Source organism: Papaver somniferum, unplaced genomic scaffold (genome assembly GCF_003573695.1).
Source record: "Papaver somniferum cultivar HN1 unplaced genomic scaffold, ASM357369v1 unplaced-scaffold_79, whole genome shotgun sequence".
NCBI classification, from domain to species: Eukaryota; Viridiplantae; Streptophyta; class Magnoliopsida; order Ranunculales; family Papaveraceae; genus Papaver; species Papaver somniferum.
This window is the reverse complement of record NW_020650859.1, coordinates 1,820,206-1,839,974: the sequence shown is the minus strand read 5'-3', so window position 1 is coordinate 1,839,974 and position 19,769 is coordinate 1,820,206. Positions and strand designations below refer to the sequence as shown.

Below are 19,769 nucleotides of genomic sequence, written 5' to 3'. Positions count from 1 at the left end.
TTAATTCCTAAGGGGTATCCATGGATATTTACACCCTAGGGTGTCTCGAAAGGAAGCTGCTATCGGCACCCTTACTCTGGATAGGGGGAACCATCTTTATTATTTGAGAATACAGATTTTGGCGGGAAATTGTTCAGCTCGTGTGCGATATTCTGGGAAGAGTTTTGGAAGAGCTTAAATGAGATTCAAACACGGAATATCGTTGGGATGGATTTGTTTCAGCAAAACAAGGATCGTATGTTGATTGGATCGATTGGATTGAGCTGTATCATTTGATTTTTGATAAATCAGGGAGATCAGATTCTCGTAGAATTTCTATTGGATATGGACTGGTATGAGCCTGTCATGACAAAAAAAGGATGAGTGTATGGTTTGGGATCGAACATATAGAAGATTTACGTAAGGTTTTCAATAACAGACGACCGAGGATATCTCGGAGATTTGGGATTATTTTGAGAAAGTTTCGCATAGTTAAGGGAAGATACCTTATATGGATTCTCTTATATTTAATAGAGAGGAGTTTGGAAAGTTGAAAACAGTTAATAGCGTAAAGGGATCAACAGAGAGGAAGAAAGTCCGTGTCTTTAGGAAAAAGAAAACCGATTTATTCTCGGATTTATCTCGGGATATATTGGGACCTGTGGGGTATAAATAGTGGAGGAGGGTTTCAAAGAAGGTTATCAAGAGTTTTAGGGTCGATCAGAGGCTGCAGAGACGAAGAACAAGAAGTTGCAGAAAACGACGAAGAACGGACTATCGAAGACAGTCGCAGAAGACTGCCGCAGTCAACAACAGGAGTTAAGTATCGTTTTCCAGCAGAATTAGAGATTTATCGTTCTTTTCTCTACGCCTTCTGAGAATTGCAGATTCACTGATTTTATTCTTTTCACTCTTTTGATCAACTTTTGAGCTATAAATATGTATTTTGAGAAAGTGATTAATATGAGGATTTAAACCCCAACTCTGGGATGATGGAGGAATCTATTCTTTACGTATGTGTTAATTCTATTTAATTCTTATATGACTTTTGCACTATTCTAAATTGATTTATGATTTTTCTTGATTATTTGTGATTTTGTCTGATGGTGTATGCTTAGTATAAGAACTTTTGATGCATCATGCTTATGATTTACATCTAATACTTTAAAAAATCTATTTTTGGCAAAGAAAGAGTCAATATTTGTTATCATTATAAGCTATAATTGTCTAGAATTAATAGTTGAATCACATGGGTATAAGAATTGGTGGAAACCTGAGTCTCAGTCTCTTGATCTTGTGACGTCTTTTGTATATGTTATTATTTTTGAGTCTGAAATCGAGTCTACAACAAGTCCGAGCAACGTACTTTATTTACCACTTAAAAAACTACATCAAGTACACTCTTCGGGCGATTAGGAGATCAGGTATCAAGTATAGGTAGAAGGTACCAATATTCTTCCGATAAGAACCTCAGAATTGATAGAATAAGACCAACACTGTAAACTGGTTGTATACGCACCTCAGCCTATAAATATACACCATTGAGTTGAGAGAAGGGAAGGTCATTGTAAGGAGAGAATTGAGGTGAGATACTAATCATTGTGGAGAGCAATAACATTTGTAACTTGAGAAAAATAATAATATCACCCTTTCACTCCCGTGGATGTAGGTAATCATGCCGAAACATGTATATCTTGTGCTTATGTGTCTCTTTACTTGTTTATCATGCAATTACTTCATATCAGATGTTAGATGTAAGATGTATTACTTCTTACAACTACACCTATGCACAAGGGTAAAAAATAGTGTTTGACATGCTAGGTGGAATGGCAAATGAGCTGCGCTATTATGGGAAAAGCGATAGAGTTACTATCGCCAGTTATTACCAACAGCGCTGGCGACATTATGCTCGTTGGCGTCATAGACCCCATCGTGCGATTTACTTAATATAGTTGGCGACATTATGAATATCGATCAACAACTTTTTTGTAACGGTTATTTTCCCGGTAGTTCTTATATATACGCTCTTGTTCTTCTTAAAATTACTCACACCTACTTCTACAAATATTTCTCCAATTTCTCTATCTAAATTCTCAATTTTAAACTTCATAATCATTAATGGCGAGATCCAACGAAGAGAGGAATGTTTTATGAATTTGTTTAGATTACAACAAAAAATGCATCAACGGAGGTTGCAACAACTTGATGATGAGGAAGTTGAAGATAAACAATTAACCGACACTCTGATGCTTGTACATTCGGAAAAAATACCTAGAGTTCCAGAGCTACAATAATTATTTTCAAGAATATATGCATATGGAGGGAGGGAATTTTACCTCCAGAAGCTGATGCACGATTATTTTCTTCCCAATTGTGTGTACTCTGATCAAAATTTCCAACGTCGATTCCGCATGTCACGGTGATAGACGCATTTATGTGTCTAATATGTATATATTTTTCGTGTTCGATTTTGTGTTCATTTTGTTATTTTATGTCTTTGTAGGTATTTTTAGAGAAATAAGCTCTTGCCGCGAAATTGTCTTGAAAAGTGGTGTTTTACACCCCCAGGATAAAATACTAAAGGCACCCCATACATGCGACGGGGAACCCCGGAAAAATTGTTGAAAACACCTCAGAACAATTTCTAAAGGCACTCCCAAGTTGGATAAGGGCACCCCACTGGATGAAGGCACCCACGTTTTGGATATGGGCTGCCCTTCATCATAATTTAAATGATTTGGTTTTGGCGGGAATTTATGCTTCTCGTTTGCAGATTTTGTGGACCGAATTTTCGACATAATTTCAAGGAGATATTCATGGGATCAAGACACGAATCTGTTATGTGCTATAAAACAGGAAAGATATATCTCCAAGATTTGACAAATCAGGAGCAGATTCTCGGATTTTGATAAATCAGGGAACATGATATTCTCGGATTTTTTCTGGGATTAAAATATGGAAAGTACGTGGAGAAAAAGGGATATCCTCAGAGCAACCACATTCACGACCAAATTTGGGACTATACCCAAATTTATTCTCAAAGTGAGCCGTAGTGGAAGCAACTAAATCTATCTAGAGTCTGGAAAACTAGGGTTTGAGACTAAATGTGGTCGTCAACCCAGACCAAATCACCATATAGTGGGACGTAGGTATTAAGAGCGTATGAATCTAGGCGAGAGTATAGTGAGCGCTTCATACTGGGCGCTAGTATAATTAACGTATGAGCTCGGGGCGGAGATAAAATTAGCGTATGAATCACGCATAAACACCGCCGGACTAAACGCATGTAATACATACGCCCCAAACCAGGCGTAGTTATATTATACGCCCCAATGGGGCGCTGTTATAAAATTCTCCTGGAAGCAAGCGTAACTTTAATGTACGCCTGGTTTGGGCGCAAATATTATGAGCGTATATTCACAGGCGTTGAATATACACTCTCTTGTCTGCCAGGAGCTAGTTATACGTGCGCCAACAGTTATATTTTTGAACGGCTGATTTTTCCGACCGTTTGATTCATTGCAACGACTCTTTCATATATATATATATATATATATATATATATATATATATATATATATATGAAATCTTTGAGCATTTGATGACTACTACTAACTTATTTCTGCATCAGAACAATTTCTGCACAATTTCTGTAGAAGAACGAAGAAATATCATACCCAGACGCACTTAATATATGCGCCCCAAAAGAGGCTGTTGTATAATTCACGCCCATCTATACGCGGCTAATAGGTCCGCTCCATCAACAAGCGTGGTTCCTATATCCGTCCAGAGTCTGGCGTGAATTGTACATACGCCTCACATCAAGCGCCCATTGTACCTGTATCACACTCAGACGGTCATAATAAACACACTTCATCAACAAACGACCATAATATGTGCGTCCAGATTCAAGCGTTGGTATAAGGTCCGCTAGACTATATTTTAGTCGCCTGCCGCTGTGGTGCACCTCAAAAAAAGCTAAATTAATTTAGCTTTTAGTATGGGATTTGGTCTTTAGTGGGGCTCATGACTGTGGTTGCTCTCAGCTGCTTATTTTACTATATCTAGTTTAAGAAACAATTAACAGCCACGCAGACGCGTAAGAATCAAAAGATGAAAATTATTTTCGTAAAGAAGACGAAAAACCCGAGAGAGAATAATGAATTGATTAAAAAGATTCTTGAGGATTTGAGGAGGTTGTCGAGTATAAAAAGACTCCTTGGAGGTCATATAAGGGGTGTCGAAAATTTAGGGGAAAAGCAGAGAACACGTTGGAGCTGCAGGAGAAGTTGTAGAGAATTTTCTTTGCTGGTGCGCGGAGAAGAAGAACATAAGACGCACAAAACTGTCATTTCTGCTACAGTGACAACAACAGTTTATATCTATCGTTCTATGTAACAGTTGGTTTGTAACAAATATAATTGTTACAAACCCAGTTTTTAATCATTTCTCCCTTTCTCATCATTTGTAAACCATTTTTTGACCATAAATAAATACTATGATGAGCTAATTTCCTCGTAACCAAGGCAATGCAGGAAGCTATTTACGCAACATAAATGGGTAACTATTTCATTTTATCTTATTTTATTATATAATTCACTTAATCGCTACTTTTGCATAGTTTTAAATTGTTTTAATGATTTTCTTAATTATTTGTCATTCAATTTGATAGGTTATGCTTGGTTAAAAACTCTTGATAATCTATGCTTAATGTTTACAAATAATGTTTGAGAATTTATATGATTGATAGTGAATTAAAGATAAAACATGACTTAAGAATTGAATAGAGTTTTGAAATACTTATCATTCAATTTTGCGTAATAGTGGAATCTAGTGTCTTGGTTACCTCTCGCCCACTTTGTTAATATTTTTGTATATAATTATTTAGTATTTTTAAAAACTTTAATCTCCACAAGTCCGAGAGTTCGAATCTCATATTTAATACAACTACAAAATCACATCAATCTTTGGCGCCGCCGACGTGGATTTGTTTTTAGATTTTTTTTTCTTTATTCTTTTTTATGTTTCTTTGGATATTTTTATGTGTGCTAAAGGTTTTTGGAGTTTGGATCGAAAACAAAAAGAAGTTTTCAAGGAGTTTGGTGATTTCATAAAGACTTGGAGCTAAAGCTTAAAGCGAAAAGAACGAAAAGAAAACAAAATTTTATTTTTATTTTATTTTTACTATTTTTTAGATTTTATTTTATTTTTACTTATTTTTAGAAACTATAAATAAGACTTTATTTTGGAACCTTTTTATTTTTGGACATTTTTTTATTTTTTTGGGAAATTATTTGGACTTTAATTATTTTTAAACCCAACGGAAGGGTAATAAAAAAATATATATATATATATATATAAATTATTTGCAGGGAAGGACGACGATTACGATATCCTCTCGGCCTTTGGGCTTCGCACACTGACACAGGAGTCGGTGTCCCGAGTCGGCTACAACCGTTTCATCCCACGTCTGTTACGGGAGGTAAGCTTCTAAACGCCCGTGAATTCCCTGTCAGCGGGTTTACTGTCTTCCTTAAGGTGCATAAATGTTGAGGCTTTGAATACGAACTTTAATTTTCTAGTAAAGGGCAAGGCCAGGCCATATAAAGTAAGGGCTCGGATTTCATCACCGTTCTCTTTTTGCCCGTTTTAGGAAAACGATACTTAACGCGAACCTAAGCCTTAAAATATTGGGTATCTTTTTAGCCTAACTCAAAGTCGTTCAAAAGGATCGTATTGGGTATCTTTTTAGACTAACTCAAAGTTCAGGAAGAATACTGTAAGTCGATTAGAGCCGCCTTGTAACCCAAGGAAGCGTTTCCAAAAAGGTGGGGGCATGAAAGCTCCTCTGAGCTTCCCCTACTTCTCTTCGACTTACTTTATTCGGATTGTTCTAGTGAGGTTTTCTAAAACTATACCTAGTATCCTCTTGGAAGGATAGAAGCTGGTCTAGAAACAATCTAAGGGAGCCATCATGCTTGTTTTTTTCTAGATTTTATAGGTTTGATTTGGTCGAGTCAGCCTTGTTTGTGATTCTGTAGAATTTACTTGCAATTAAGAATGTCGAACTGGTATAATAGAAGACAATACAATGAATATCGACCTGAATTTGAATATGGACATCACCCCTTTTCAAGGTTATGGTTCATACCATGGTGATCCCAATTACTATCCACACGCGAATTGGTCATACGAGCAAGAAAATCAGGAACATTATAGTACTAGTTACTCGTCTTGGGAAAATACAATCAAAACTAGACCTTATTATGATACTTCTGAACTCGTGATAGACACATCTTTGTGTCTACATTGTCCTTAATTTTCTGTATTGTTGGTACTCGATTTTGTACTTATTATGGCGTTTTATGTGTGTAGGTATTTTTGGAAAATAAGCATTTCTGGAAAAAAAATCGGCCCGAAAAGTTGTCTAAATGCACCCAAGGGACAAGTGTTATAAGGACTCCAGCAGCGGATAAGGGGAGACCACTGGATAAGGGGTGACCTTCTTCTCAAATTCAAAAAAAAAATTGGCGGGAAAACATTTCTCTTCACTGGCACAATTTCGATTGGATATTGGGACGTGATTTAGTGAGATTCAATCCCTGAAATTTAGTGGGTAGACGTTATATGACCATAGAAAGCTGGTATGGGTGTTCGTTTCGATCAAAATTGGCTGGACAATCCGTTCTAAGTTAAAACAGGGAGTTGGAGAAAAACACAAGCTTGCACGAGTTGTGAGGGATTTAGCGTGTATGGCTCGTGTTTGAAGTGTGTATAACTACATCTGAGGCGTTTAAATGATTATTTGGAGCTTGCTGGAAGAATTTTGACGCGTGAAAACAATATCAGTGATAAAAATGGAAAGAAAATAACCCGAGTAAATGAAGATTATTTGGAGTTAATGGAGGAGATTCAATGGTGCAATTACGTATAAATACGATCCTAATGTGCTATAGGGAGGGGGTCTAGAGTCTGGAGGGCTCAGGAGAGCCAGAGAAGGAGAAATCAGAGTTTTACAAAACTTTTCTGCTGCTGATGATGATGAACATCAAGAACACGAAGAACATAAGACGCACAACATCTGTCATTCTTCAACAGCGACATCGACAATTGGTTGAAGGTCGTATTGCTACAAAGACAGCAACATTTATGTTTTATCGTTCATTTTGTGACTACTTTTGTCCGTCACAAAATCTTGTTTTACACCATTTTCTCTCTTTTGTAAACACCATATGAGCTATAAATAAATCTTTTGAGCGTTTTTTCAACATAACGAGGTAAACCCCAACACTGGGGCGATGGAGGAAGCCTTATTTCACAGTTGGGTAATTATATTTAATTCTTTTCATGACTTTTGCACTAATTTTAATTGAAATTATGATTTGAATTAATTATTGTTATTTAATTTGATGATGTATACTTAGGTTAGGTGTTTTGATACATCATGCTTAGGATTTACAATCAATTTTTTGAGAATCTACCTTGGCAAAAATAAGTCACTTTATTTTATATATTTATTGAGCTATAATTTTTAAAAGAATTATTATTTGAAACTTAAGAAATGAAATTGGCCAAATTCTTAGTCCCAGTACCTCGCGCCCATTGTTTATAGTTTTTTTATGTATTTATTTAGTATTTTTCAAAACTTTAATCTCTACAAGTCCGAGTGAACGACAACCTATTTACCACTATATTAAAATTCGATCAATTTTTGGCGCAGCCGACGCAGACTTGTCCTATTATTATTTTATTTTTTTGTTCTATTTTACATTTTTGGGTATTTGTCTTTTTACTACAGATTTTTGGATTTGGAGCGAAAGAAACAAGGAGTTGCCAAAGATTTTGGTGATCCACTAAAGATTTAGAGTCAAAGACAAAGCCAAAAGAGCGAAAAAAAAAGAGAGAATTTATATATATTTATATTTTTTTTTAGAAACTGTAATTAGGGATTTATTTTTGTAATCTTTTATTTTTGGACTTTGAACTTTATTTTGGGACATTATTTTGGACATTATTATTTTTAAACCCTAAGAAAGGGATAAAATTAAATATAAACTGTTTGCAGGGAAGGACGGCGGTTACGATATCGTCTCGGCCCCTCGGGTTCGTACATGACATAGGAGTCGTGGCCCGAGTCGACTACAACCGATTCATCCCTCGTCTGGAACGGGAGGTAAGATTCTGAACACCAGCGAATCCCTTGTCAGCGGGTTTATTATCTGCCTTAAGGTGAATATATGCTGAGGACTGAATACGGACTTTAATTTCCTAGTAAAGGGAAAGGCCTGGACAAATTAAGATAAGGACTCGGATTTCATCACTGTTTCCTTCTTTACCGCCTTAGGAAAAAAATACCAAACGCGAACCCAAGCTGAAAATATTGACTAGAACGAAACCTATAGGGTAACGATCTTAATAGGAAAGTCGTTCGAAAAATATTGGTTGTTCTTTTGAGCATACTTTGAAATTCAGGAAGATTACTGTGAGTCTATTAGAGCCGCCTTGTAACCCAGGGAAGCGTTGCCAAAGAGGTGGGGGTATCAAAGCTCCTCTGAGCTTCCCCTACTTCTCTTCGACTCACTTTATTCGGATCGATCTAGAGAGGTTTGCTTATATTGTAACGAATTCCCTTTCGAAAGAGTAGAAGTATGTCTAGAAACAATGTAAAGGAGTCATCATGCTTGTTATTTGTTAGATTTTATAGGTTTGATTTGGTCGAGTCAGCCTTGTTTGTGATTGTGTAGAATTCCTCTGTTGCTTGTATTTTAGGGGTGATGAATCCTTTTCAGGAGACGCCACCAGAGATGACGTTACGAGAATATAAGTGTAGAAATTCTCGTTTTCAGGAGACGTCATCTAAAGTAACTCTTGGTGAATATATGAATGGGCAACGATATAGGGATGTTCCAACGGTAAGCGAGGAATCACCTCTAATGATCTACGAGAAGTATTATAAACACATAACGCTTAGTTTGGAACAAAGATTAAGAATTCTTGAATGTCAAAAATTATATCATGATAATGATGAGAATAGTGCTGATGAAGAATCTGAAATATGTAGGCATAGTGATCAGGAATTTGTTACTCCAGTTGAGCTTCATAATGATTATATTATTTTTACTTCAAATCCAAATAATTTTAATGATTATTCACCTATTCAAAAGGACGGGGATTTGACTAGGGATACCACCGTTTTAGACGATGTAGTTTTTCCTTTTGATTACGAAGCCGATAGTGGTTTAGAGGAACGAGTTTCTTCTGAAAATGTTGTTTTAGAGTCTAGCGACTTAAAAACAATAGTCTTAGACGATGAAGATAGACCCGTAGAAATGAGTAAAGATGCATTGCCTGATAATAACTTAAAAGAATTAATTGACCATTTCCAAGAATCTGATGATATAGAAATTAGGGAGATTGTGACTAGTCTAGATAGAGACACTGAAAACTCTAAGTTTGGGGGTGATTATCACTTCCATAATGCCTAAAGAATACTTTAGGACCTATCATAGAACCTGAACCTTAACCACAATTAAATATAAATTTCTTAATCAGGAAACTAAGTAAGGGAGGGAAATCATCAAAAACCCATATGAAAATGATTGAAAACATATGGATGTTGAAATTATACATGATGTCTGACCCTTCTAAAAAAAGCTGAGGAGTTGAAAGAATGGAGAATTAGTTGAGAGTGATGAAGCAGAAGATCAGTAAATCTGTTGACGGAAGAGAGGGAAATTAAGAAGATAGTAGATCTGTTGAGAGAGGATGAAGGAAATAACCTTGACGGAAGGCTTAAGGAAATTGTTATGATTATGCTAGGAAATTATACCTGATGTCTATGTTACTGAGAAGAGATCTACCCAATCTTTAATCTCTGCTTGCTCTCGATAAAATCTTGACGTAACAAACGAGGAGAGGAGAAAAGAGAACTCTCGGTATCAGATTTAAAGGATCAAGGGTATTTTCGTATATTCCTCCTACGAGTCAGTGGTTTAAGCAAGTGAGTCAATGACATGTTCACACCTGACTCTATAGAGTTCGAGTCAGGGATTGATAGCGAGTCAAATACCGAGTCAGGTGTTACAGAAAATGCAAAATAAACCGTCTGATTGTTGACTCGGCGCGAGTCATAAATTGACTCAGACCCAGACGCCGAGTCAACTGCAAACTTATACCATGTTTGTTTACTCCTGACTCATCTGAGTCGTCTGGATCTGAGTCATCTGGATCTGAGTGGAATTACCTGACTCATCTGGATCTGACTCGATATGTTTGTTTCGAGTTAGATCTGACTCACCTCACTCAAAAAACGTGAGTCAGTGGTTTGGTCCTGTGAGTCAGGAGTATTTTATTACCTGACTCAAATGGGTCCGAGTCAGGGGTTATTCCGAGTCATAAGTCGAGTCAGATCTGACTCAAAATGCAAAACAAACGGTCTGACTATTGACTCAGCCCGAATCAGAGATTGACTCAGATTCAGACGACGAGTCAGCTGCAAACAAACAAGGTCTTAGTCTAACTTTTACTTGTATTATTTTCTCTAGGTTACTTTGTGAGTTGAGTATAAATATTGTTTAATATAAATGATGCTGGTTCATTTGTATTTGATGTCTGTTCGTTTTTATTGCCTAAACGAATATTTCCAGGATTCTTACCAATGGGTATCAATTAAATAGGTCGTCTAGTGAATCAGTTGATTTTATTTTAACTAATAGTGGTTTTATTAGCACTGCTTGTGTATTTGTTTGATAATTTTCCTGACAGAGTACCAGGAGTTTGAGTGCAATATCTAAGTTTCTATCACCAAAGCCCTAAAGTGGAGCAATGTGGAGATTTCTGTGTAGAAAAAGGGGGTCTTGCACAATGATTTTCAGTTTATTGTTTTGTGGGTGAATTTGGAGATGTATACGACAGTGTGGTTTTTTACTTGTTCGTTGATAATTTTGCTGGAGTTATTGCTTGGTCATGTTACTCATGTATTTGGCAACTGAGAGATTCTAGTAATGTGTTCGTTCAGTTTAAATTTTCATCCGAATGCATAATTAGGTGAATTAGGTTGATGAGTGAGAGTGTCATGCTGAAGAAATTAATTGCCTGTTGGTGATTCTGTTACGAGGCTTGGTTGCTGATGGTGGGAAGTCAACTTAATGTTATATCTCTGAAACGCAAGGAGTCAAAGGATACCCAAAATCATAAGCCTCCATCTATATGGAGATTAGTGAAACTCATCTTTGCAGAGTGGCTTTATGCTCTATTAGGGAGCATTGGTGCTGCGATATTTGGGTCTTTTAATCTTCTTCTCGCGTTTATCATTGCACTGATAGTGGAGTCATATTGTAGTGATCTCGGGACTCATAGTCGTCATCTACGCCATGTAGTGGAGAAATGGTGCTTAATCGTTGCAGCCATGGGAGTAATAACCGTAATTGCCAATTTTTTGCAGCATTTCTACTTTGGTATAATGAGAGAGAAAATGACTTTCCGTATCACGAATTTTACCGTCTTATTCGCGTACGTTTGCAACTCCGAACCCAAGTCGCGTATTATGTGGTATTTCCGAATTATTCGCGAACCGTTCACGAATTTTACGTATCCCGAATAATACGTCCGCTTAATTCGCCATAAATTCTTTAGCTTTTACTTTTCAAAGACTCCATTTTTTGGGCTTTACTGCCTCCCGAGCATACACGACCGAATATTAGACGTGTTGTGATTTTTATGAAATAAAAACGACTGAAGAGATTTGAAGGTGAAGGTGAGAGATATCTCAAACTCACTAACCAAGCATCTAAACCACCATACGACGTCCTCTTGGATAACTAATGTTGTATATATTATTAATATCATCATATTAAGTTTATTTTTTCTTTAAATAACTCACACATATGCATAAAAATTGTTCTATGACCTTATAAATACAAATTATTTGTTATATATAGATACCGAATTTTCAGAGCCGCACTCACATTTATAAATCGAATCATACACGTACGTATGCCGTTCCGAATTACTGACGAATCACGTCCCGTTGACCGAATTTTGGACCGAATCTGAATTCTACAAAACCGTATAATACTCGTACTTTTGCCGTTCCGTACGTTTGCCGAATCCCGAATTACTAACTAGGGTTAGGAGCATGATGTTCTCAGGTAGGGAACATAATTCTTCTCTGCAGCCTCTGCCTTTATCCTTTATACTTCATGCTACTATACATATGAAATTTTATGGCTTTCTGCCAGGACTACTTGGTGTTGTTTTAATTGCTGGACAAATTAGTGATATTTAATGCTTATTTCCTAAGTTCTTTCCAGCAATGTTGCGTAATGAAGTACAGTTTCATCGTTCTATAAACTTTAATGAAATCAATCTCAACTCAATCCAAAACAAGATGAAACCAGTTTCATACAAACCAAATTCAATCAATTTCAAACTAGATTTTGCATAAGCTTAACCCAGATAAAACTAGTTTATCCAAACAAAATTTAATGAATTTTAAACTGGATTTTGGAAAAATTAAACCAAGATGAAACCAATTTAATCCAAACCAAATTTAATCATGTTTTAAACTAGATTTTACATAGGTGAATGCAAGTCGTTCAAAAAATAAAATTAGGGTTAGGACACTTATGTGTTCAAGGATTATCAAGAACCAATCCATATTTTCGAGTTCCCATTTTATGAATCCACGGATTTGAAACCTAATTTAACTTCCTGAACTTATGAGACGATGATGAAATTGAGAAACTTTACCGAAATCAGGACATTAGAATTTGATGGAGGAGGAAGATGGTGGTGTTAATTATAGATGTTGCAGATGATGATGGTAGTGGTTGTAGTTATTATGGGCGATGGTGGTTGTATTTATTGCTGATGGGGGCGGTGGCTGCGATTACAGTTGATGATGGTGGTGTGGGTGATTATAGTTAATGTTGTGGAGGAAAAAAACATCGAGATGGTGGAGAACAGAAGATGTCGATGATGGTAGCGGCGGTGACATATGAGATTTGGAGATGGCGGAGAAAAGTGAAGATAATATCAATGGTTTCTTTGTAAAATGTAGAAGAAAGAGGAATTAGGGTATAATGGTCAGTTTCAAGTTAAAAAAAAAATTCGTCCAATTTGACCCAGACAAAATTGTACAAGTCCATTCCAGCTGATGCTTTTGAATAATTATAGATGATGATGGTGGTTGTAGTTATTGTGGGTGGTGGTGGTTGTAGTTATTGTTGATATGGGTGGTGGCTGCGATTACAGCTGATGATGGTAGTGTTGGTGATTATAGTTAATGATGTGGAGAAAGAGAACATAGAGATGTTGGAGAACAAGAGATGTCGACGATGGTAGCGGGTGGTGTCAGATGGGATTGGAGATGTCGGAGAAAAGTGAAGATAATATCGATGGTTTTTTTTGTGAAGTGCAGAAGAAAGAGGAACTAGAGTATAATGGTCATTTCAAGTTAAAATTATTTTCGGTCCATTTGATTTAGACAAAATTTCACTAGTCCATATTAACTTGTTTTTGAATGTTTCTAGGTAAATGACTTATTTTCTCTTATACTAACCAAGAACTTCTTGTTGATGAAGAAGATCCGTACTTAGAGCAACTGCAGTGGTGCGAGCATAACCAAAGACCAAAAATCAAAAAAACCTAAAAATTTTGGGTTTAGTACGTAGTGCTACGCGACGGTAATGGAGTATATTTGGTTAAGTGAAAATATAATGTTCGCTTGCTTATGGGGCGTGGGTATAATGTGCGTTCGTTTGGGTGTACATATGAATTACGCATGTTCTGGGGCGTAAATCAAATTAACGCCTGTTGTGGCGCGGGTGTATAATCCACGCCCCTCTGAGAGACGGACTTTGTACCTATGTTTGATGGGGCGGAAGTTAAATGTGCGCCTAGAAACAGGCGAACTATATATGTTCGCCCCACTATACACACGTACATCACAAGTGTGCAGGCGGATTACCCTAAGCTTCTCGGGTCTTCTTCTCTTTTCTACTTTTTCTTCTTTACGTGCCTCGAAACAACACTTCTCTCACCTTGTTTCGCCCATTCCCAAATAGCAACAAGAAAAATAAAACCGAGAAATTAACCTTACTTTTATGGTTTCATGAGCTATGTTTCTTCTCTTTATCTCTTGAGTTTTTCTATATTGTAGTATAATTTATGATTTAGTTTTGATTCGCAAATTAGATTTTTGCAATGTTGGGTTTTAAAGAATTGATATAATTTATAAAGTTGGGTTGTAAAGAATTGATATGAACATGTAATTGCTTAAATAAAATTGGGTATTCGTTTGTTTTATGTTTCTATAGATGAATATGTGTGTTGTATGTGAAAAAAGATCATATTTGTGTTTATGTAAATTAGGTTAAAAGAAGTTTTGATAATTTGAAATTTTTACAAACATGTACAAGACCTAATTTGTAGGTTCTATAGCAATATATATTTAAGTTTTGAAAATTTGTGGTTATACATGTAGAAGAGCTAATGTGTATGTATGTAAATAAGGTCAAAAACAATTGACTTTGTATTGAGTTTTTTTGAATTTTGAAGTGATTAATTTATGTTGTTTTTTGTTTTATGGAATTATAGAATTTTGAAGTGATTAATTTTTGTTTCTAATATGTTCGAAATACATGTAGACGGTTTAATTTGTGTTTATGGAATTATAAAATTTGGAATTAATATAGTTTGTGTTTAAGGAATTATAGAATTTGGAACATAAATGTTTATGGAATTATAAAAATATGATGAAATTTTGTTGGTTTCAATATATGTGAATTTTGGTTCGAGGGTTGGTCTTTTAATTATGAAATTGCATTTATCGTGTATGTGCACAGACGTTGAACAAATTAACATCGAGGTTCAATGGTCGCATAAAGACGAATAAGAGACAAAAATCTGTAGTTGACGAGAATTATAACTTAATCTCTACTGGTCAAATTAAGGAGGTTGATGTTCCCGGGTTAGGAAGGTTTCCTACACTTGAAAATGTTAACCTGCACGCTTCTACAAACATCATATTTATAAAGAATCAAAAATTGAAGTTTCAACATCGTGATTGCTGACATCGGTAATTAATCACTATAAATTTATTAGGGAGCATTGGTGCTGCCATATTTGGGTCTTTTAATCTTCTTCTCGCGTCTAGGGCTGCACATGGGCGGGTATGGGCGGGTATAAGCTAAAACCAACCTCTCACCCACAGACTGCGGGTTTTTTTTTCATAACCAACCCCGCACCCACAAACAGCGGGCGGGTTTTGGTACCCGCCCGCTACGGGTTGGGCGGGTATGGGTTTAAATGGGTTTAAACCCGCTTTATATTCAAGTATTTAGAGTAACTTCTATTCTCCTTGATTAAGTGAGAAAAAAACCAAAACCCCCAAAATATTCATATCTAGGAAGTTCACAGATGAAGATTAAGTGTTGAATCTGTTGATTTTTCGATTGTTGTCGATTTCTGGTGAAGATTCGAAGTTGTTGTTGTCGATTTCTGGTGAAGATTTCTGGTAATTGTCGTTCGTAGGTGAAGAAGAAGAACTGGGGAGGAAGAAGAGGAGAGGCCGAACAGAGAGAAGAGTGTAGAAAGTGAATGAGGGTTATCAGTTATCCTATCTACTAGTATTAGGGTTTCATAATGGACGACTAGGATTAGTTTTATCTAATGGTATATAATCTGCGGATTTTTGGGCGGGTATTAGCTTAAACCAACCTCACACCCACAGACAGCGGGGTTTTTTTCATAACCAACCCCGCACCCACAGCGGGCGGGTATGGATTAAAAACCCACGGATTTAGCTGGTACGGGTGGGTTTGGGTATCGTGGACGGGTCTTGTGCAGCCCTACTCGCGTCTATCATTGCACTGATAGTGGGTTCATATTGTACTGATGTCAGGACTCACGGTCGTCATCTACGCCATGAAGTGGAGAAATGGTGCTTAATCATTGCATCCATGGGAGTAATAACCGTAATTGCCAAATTTTTTATAATTATTCAGGTGGTATTATAATTATTCACTTTGAATACATCTTATGATCACATCTACAGTAGAATCGATAAATCTCCAATATGGAAACCACCATTTCTCCTTTTTTATAAGCATCACAAAGAATAGACCCCAAAATCCCAATATAAACCCCAAAGAAATAATATTATACAATATCAATTTCTCATTTGTATCTTCTTGGTAATTTTCTTGATCATCTTCTTGATCGTCTTCTTCCACTTCACAAACATTCTTTGTAGGTTCTCCACACAATAATACATTCCCAACAAAAGCCAAACCATCACCACCCAACGTGCTAAAGTGAATCCCTTTTGGAATTTGACCACTCAACTCATTGTAAGATAGGTTAAAAACCCCAAGAGAGTCAAGTGATGTTAACGATTGTGGGATTTTCCCGGATAGTGTATTGAAACTTAAGTCCAGGGAAGCTAACTTAGACATATCTCCAATACTCGCAGGTATGTTACCCGACAAATGATTGTGGGACAAATTGAGCCTTGCAAGTTCGCTTAACCGACCTATCTCTGTTGGAATGTTACCATCAAGCATGTTGCGTGATAGATCCAATCCCGTGGTATAAGTGTATATTTTTTCAAAGTGCAACATGATCCCATTGATCACCATCTGCAATTGAATGTCATACACATTCATAACATCGTGAGACGCGCCTGTTAAATTCATCCAGTAGCTTCCTAATTGCTTAGGAATATTGCCGGAGAAATTGTTGTGCGATAAGTCCAAAATTTGCAGTTGATTCAAATTGTTAATTTCATCAGGGATTGTTCCATTGAATTTGTTTGACCTTAAAGAAATGATACTTAAGAGAGAGTGTTGTGCACCAAATAGTGTCGTTGGTATACTTCCTTCGAATCGGTTATTCGCCAAGTTAAGAACTACCAACGAATGTAGTTTACTGATGAAGTTGAGAAGATCACCATCGAGATAGTTGCCTTGTAGTTGAAGATAACCCAATGATTCTAGTTTTTCAATCTCATTTGGAACATTTCCTGTGAGATTATTGCTCCCAAGGTTTAGTGATAGAAGACTCTTACAATACCCTAAGGTATTTGGTATAACCCCTGAGAATCTGTTGTTAGAGAGGTCGATTATTTGAAGAGAAGATCTTGAACTTTTTGAACATATAAAAGAGGGAATTGAACCCGAAAGTTGATTCCCAGCTAGATTGATGTTGGAACAATTAGATAGTCTTTTTCCAACTTCTATTGAGATTTTACCACTGAGTTTATTATTAGATATATCAAAAGAAAGTGGGATCGATATATCAGGTTGAGGTGGAAGAGGCAGAGGACCGTAATGTTGGTTGTTCGATATATCAAATGAAAAGAGATTTTTGAGTTTGGAGATACAAGAAGGAATAACTCCTGTCAGGTTATTATGAGACAAGTCTAAGACATAAAGATGACTCAATTTACAGATGAAAGTAGGGAAGAATCCTTTTAGATTGCATGATTTCAAATACAAAGACTGTAGTTTGAATTTAGAGTACAAACTGAAATTTTGATCAATATCTACAGTAAGCCTATTTGAGCTCAGATGTAAGTATGTTAGGTTTAGATCGTTAATCAGAGATTTCAATGAAAGGCTTCCCTCAATCGAGTTATTAGAGACAGAAAAAGCACTAAGGTTATGAAGATTCAATATGCAACTCGGTATGGTTCCTGTTATATTATTACTTTCGAAATCAAGTGTTCGAAGAGAAATAAGCTCACAGATTGAACATGGTACGGGTCCTTGGAAATTATTGACAGACAAGTCCAGCACGGTTAGGAGCTTTAGGTTGGATATTGATTTTGGTATGGATCCTTGGAAATTATTGTCAGACAAGTCCAGAATTGTGAGGAGCTTTAGGTTGGATATTGAGGACTGGATGTAACCTGTAATGTTATTTTCCGAGAGATATAGAGTCTCTAACTGAGAAAGATTATAGATTGAAGAAGGTAAAGACCCTTGAATTGAACACCGTCTGGCAGAAATAGAGTGTAATAGCGGTGCATTCAAAATTGAACTCGGAATTGATCCGCTTATATTAGTATTTGATATGCTAAGTTTTTGAAGCTTAGGCCACTGATGTTGAAACATCCTAGTTAGATCAGGATTAAGACTAGGATTATCACTAACATCGAGCACTTTCAGCTGAGGAAGATAAGGTACAGAACCTTGTAACCCACAAAAAGACAAGTCCAGAGTAGAAAGTGAAGTTAAATTCGCAAGTTGTACTGGGATTCGGGAACTGAGTTCTTCATTAGAATGCATATTAAGAGAAGATAGAAAAGAAAGATTGGGAAAATTGGGAAAAGTTGTGCTAGATATATTGCAATATGAGAGATCAAGATCTCTGAGATTGGAAAGATGAGATATATGCTCACCCAAAATTTCTTTCGAAAATGTATATAGATCAATACCACTCAAATTTAACACCTGTAAATTAACTAACCCTCTCACCCATTTTACAGATGATGGTTGTAAGCGAAAATTCTCAGATAAATCAAGGTAATGTAGAGATGAAAGGTTGTTGAATTGTGTTGAAATTGATGAACCAATGTTGGAGTGGGAGAGATCAAGATGAGTAAGTTTTGTTAGATTGGAAAGCTGGAGCGGAATTTGTGTTCCCTGGAAATCGTTGTAGGCAAGATCAATATACTCGAGATGAGGAATTCTAAGAAGGGAAGGAGGGAAGTTACCTGTTAGTGAAAAATCAGATCCTCCGAGGTTATTTTCATAGACTGTGTTTCGAAGACTGACGGAGATGACCCGAAAAGAGTCATATGAACATCCAACTCCGAGCCAATTACAACAATTTTGATGTTGGTAGCTATCTTGCCATGATGCCAAACGATTTGCAGGGTCTTCCAATGAGGATTTGAAATCTAGGAGAGCACTTCTATCCTGTTCATGACATCCATGACAGGTTAGTGGAAATTCAGTGACGCTGATCAATAAACAGAACAAAAAATGAAGATTGATGACAAGGAGACGAAATGATGTCATTTGAGTATTCTTATTGAATGAATTAATGGCTAATCGATAACTAATCAAATGTGAAGAATGTTCACTGGTATGGAGTGGTATTTAAAGCTTTTAACATCAGCATCTCAAATGAGTTTGAATTTTCATTCACCTCTCTAGAGCTTGACTTGGGTAGTCAGTCAGTCATGAAATTATTTTTCTGTGTAGGGTAACATCATAGTGACGTTACCTAGCAGTAGTATCCATTTACAATGAGTGGACATGATTGATATATGTGTTTGGTGAAGGTTCTTTCAGAGATAAGATCTGAGATTTCGAGTGGACATGCTTGATTCAAAGACTTACAGGTGCAGTCAATGGAGGAAAACATGTATCATCAGATTGATAAATGAGTGGACATGATTGATATATGTGTTTGATGAAGGTTCTTTCAGAGATAAGATCTGAGATTTCGAGTGGACATGCTTGATTCAAAGACTTACAGTTGCAGCCAATAGAGGAAAACATGCATCATCAGACTCATGGGGTTGGAAATACTTTTCTCTTGCGTAAAGAGAAGGATATTCTCTTCTACATGTATTTTCCAACAAACGGACAGATTCGGATAGGAAGTTTGTAAATTTTGTGTGGACGATTTTTTCCAGGCACAAATCTTTCCGACGTACAAAACGGGACATCTTTACTACTCCCAGTCTCCATTTTTAAGTTTGATTTTTCAACGAATGCTCATGGCCTCATATTTTCCACTAAATTTTGTCCGTTATCATTCAAAATCAACATTTGGTT

General features: G+C 36.4%; 1 protein-coding gene across 1 annotated transcript; it reads right to left on the bottom strand.

Moving 5' to 3' along the window:
* Window positions 1-15,966: 15,966 nt before the first annotated feature.
* On the bottom strand, window positions 15,967-19,036 carry LOC113344739 (receptor-like protein 43). Its single transcript, XM_026588674.1, has one exon. The coding sequence runs from the start codon at window positions 19,002-19,004 to the stop codon at window positions 15,999-16,001; it is 3,006 nt and encodes a 1,001-aa protein (XP_026444459.1). The 5' UTR covers window positions 19,005-19,036; the 3' UTR covers window positions 15,967-15,998.
* Between the last annotated feature and the right edge of the window lie 733 nt (window positions 19,037-19,769).

Bases quoted from the DNA above. Each gene is read 5' to 3' on its own strand.
- LOC113344739 (XM_026588674.1), bottom strand. From the start codon at position 19,004: ATGACATCATTTCGTCTCCTTGTCATCAATCTTCATTTTTTGTTCTGT.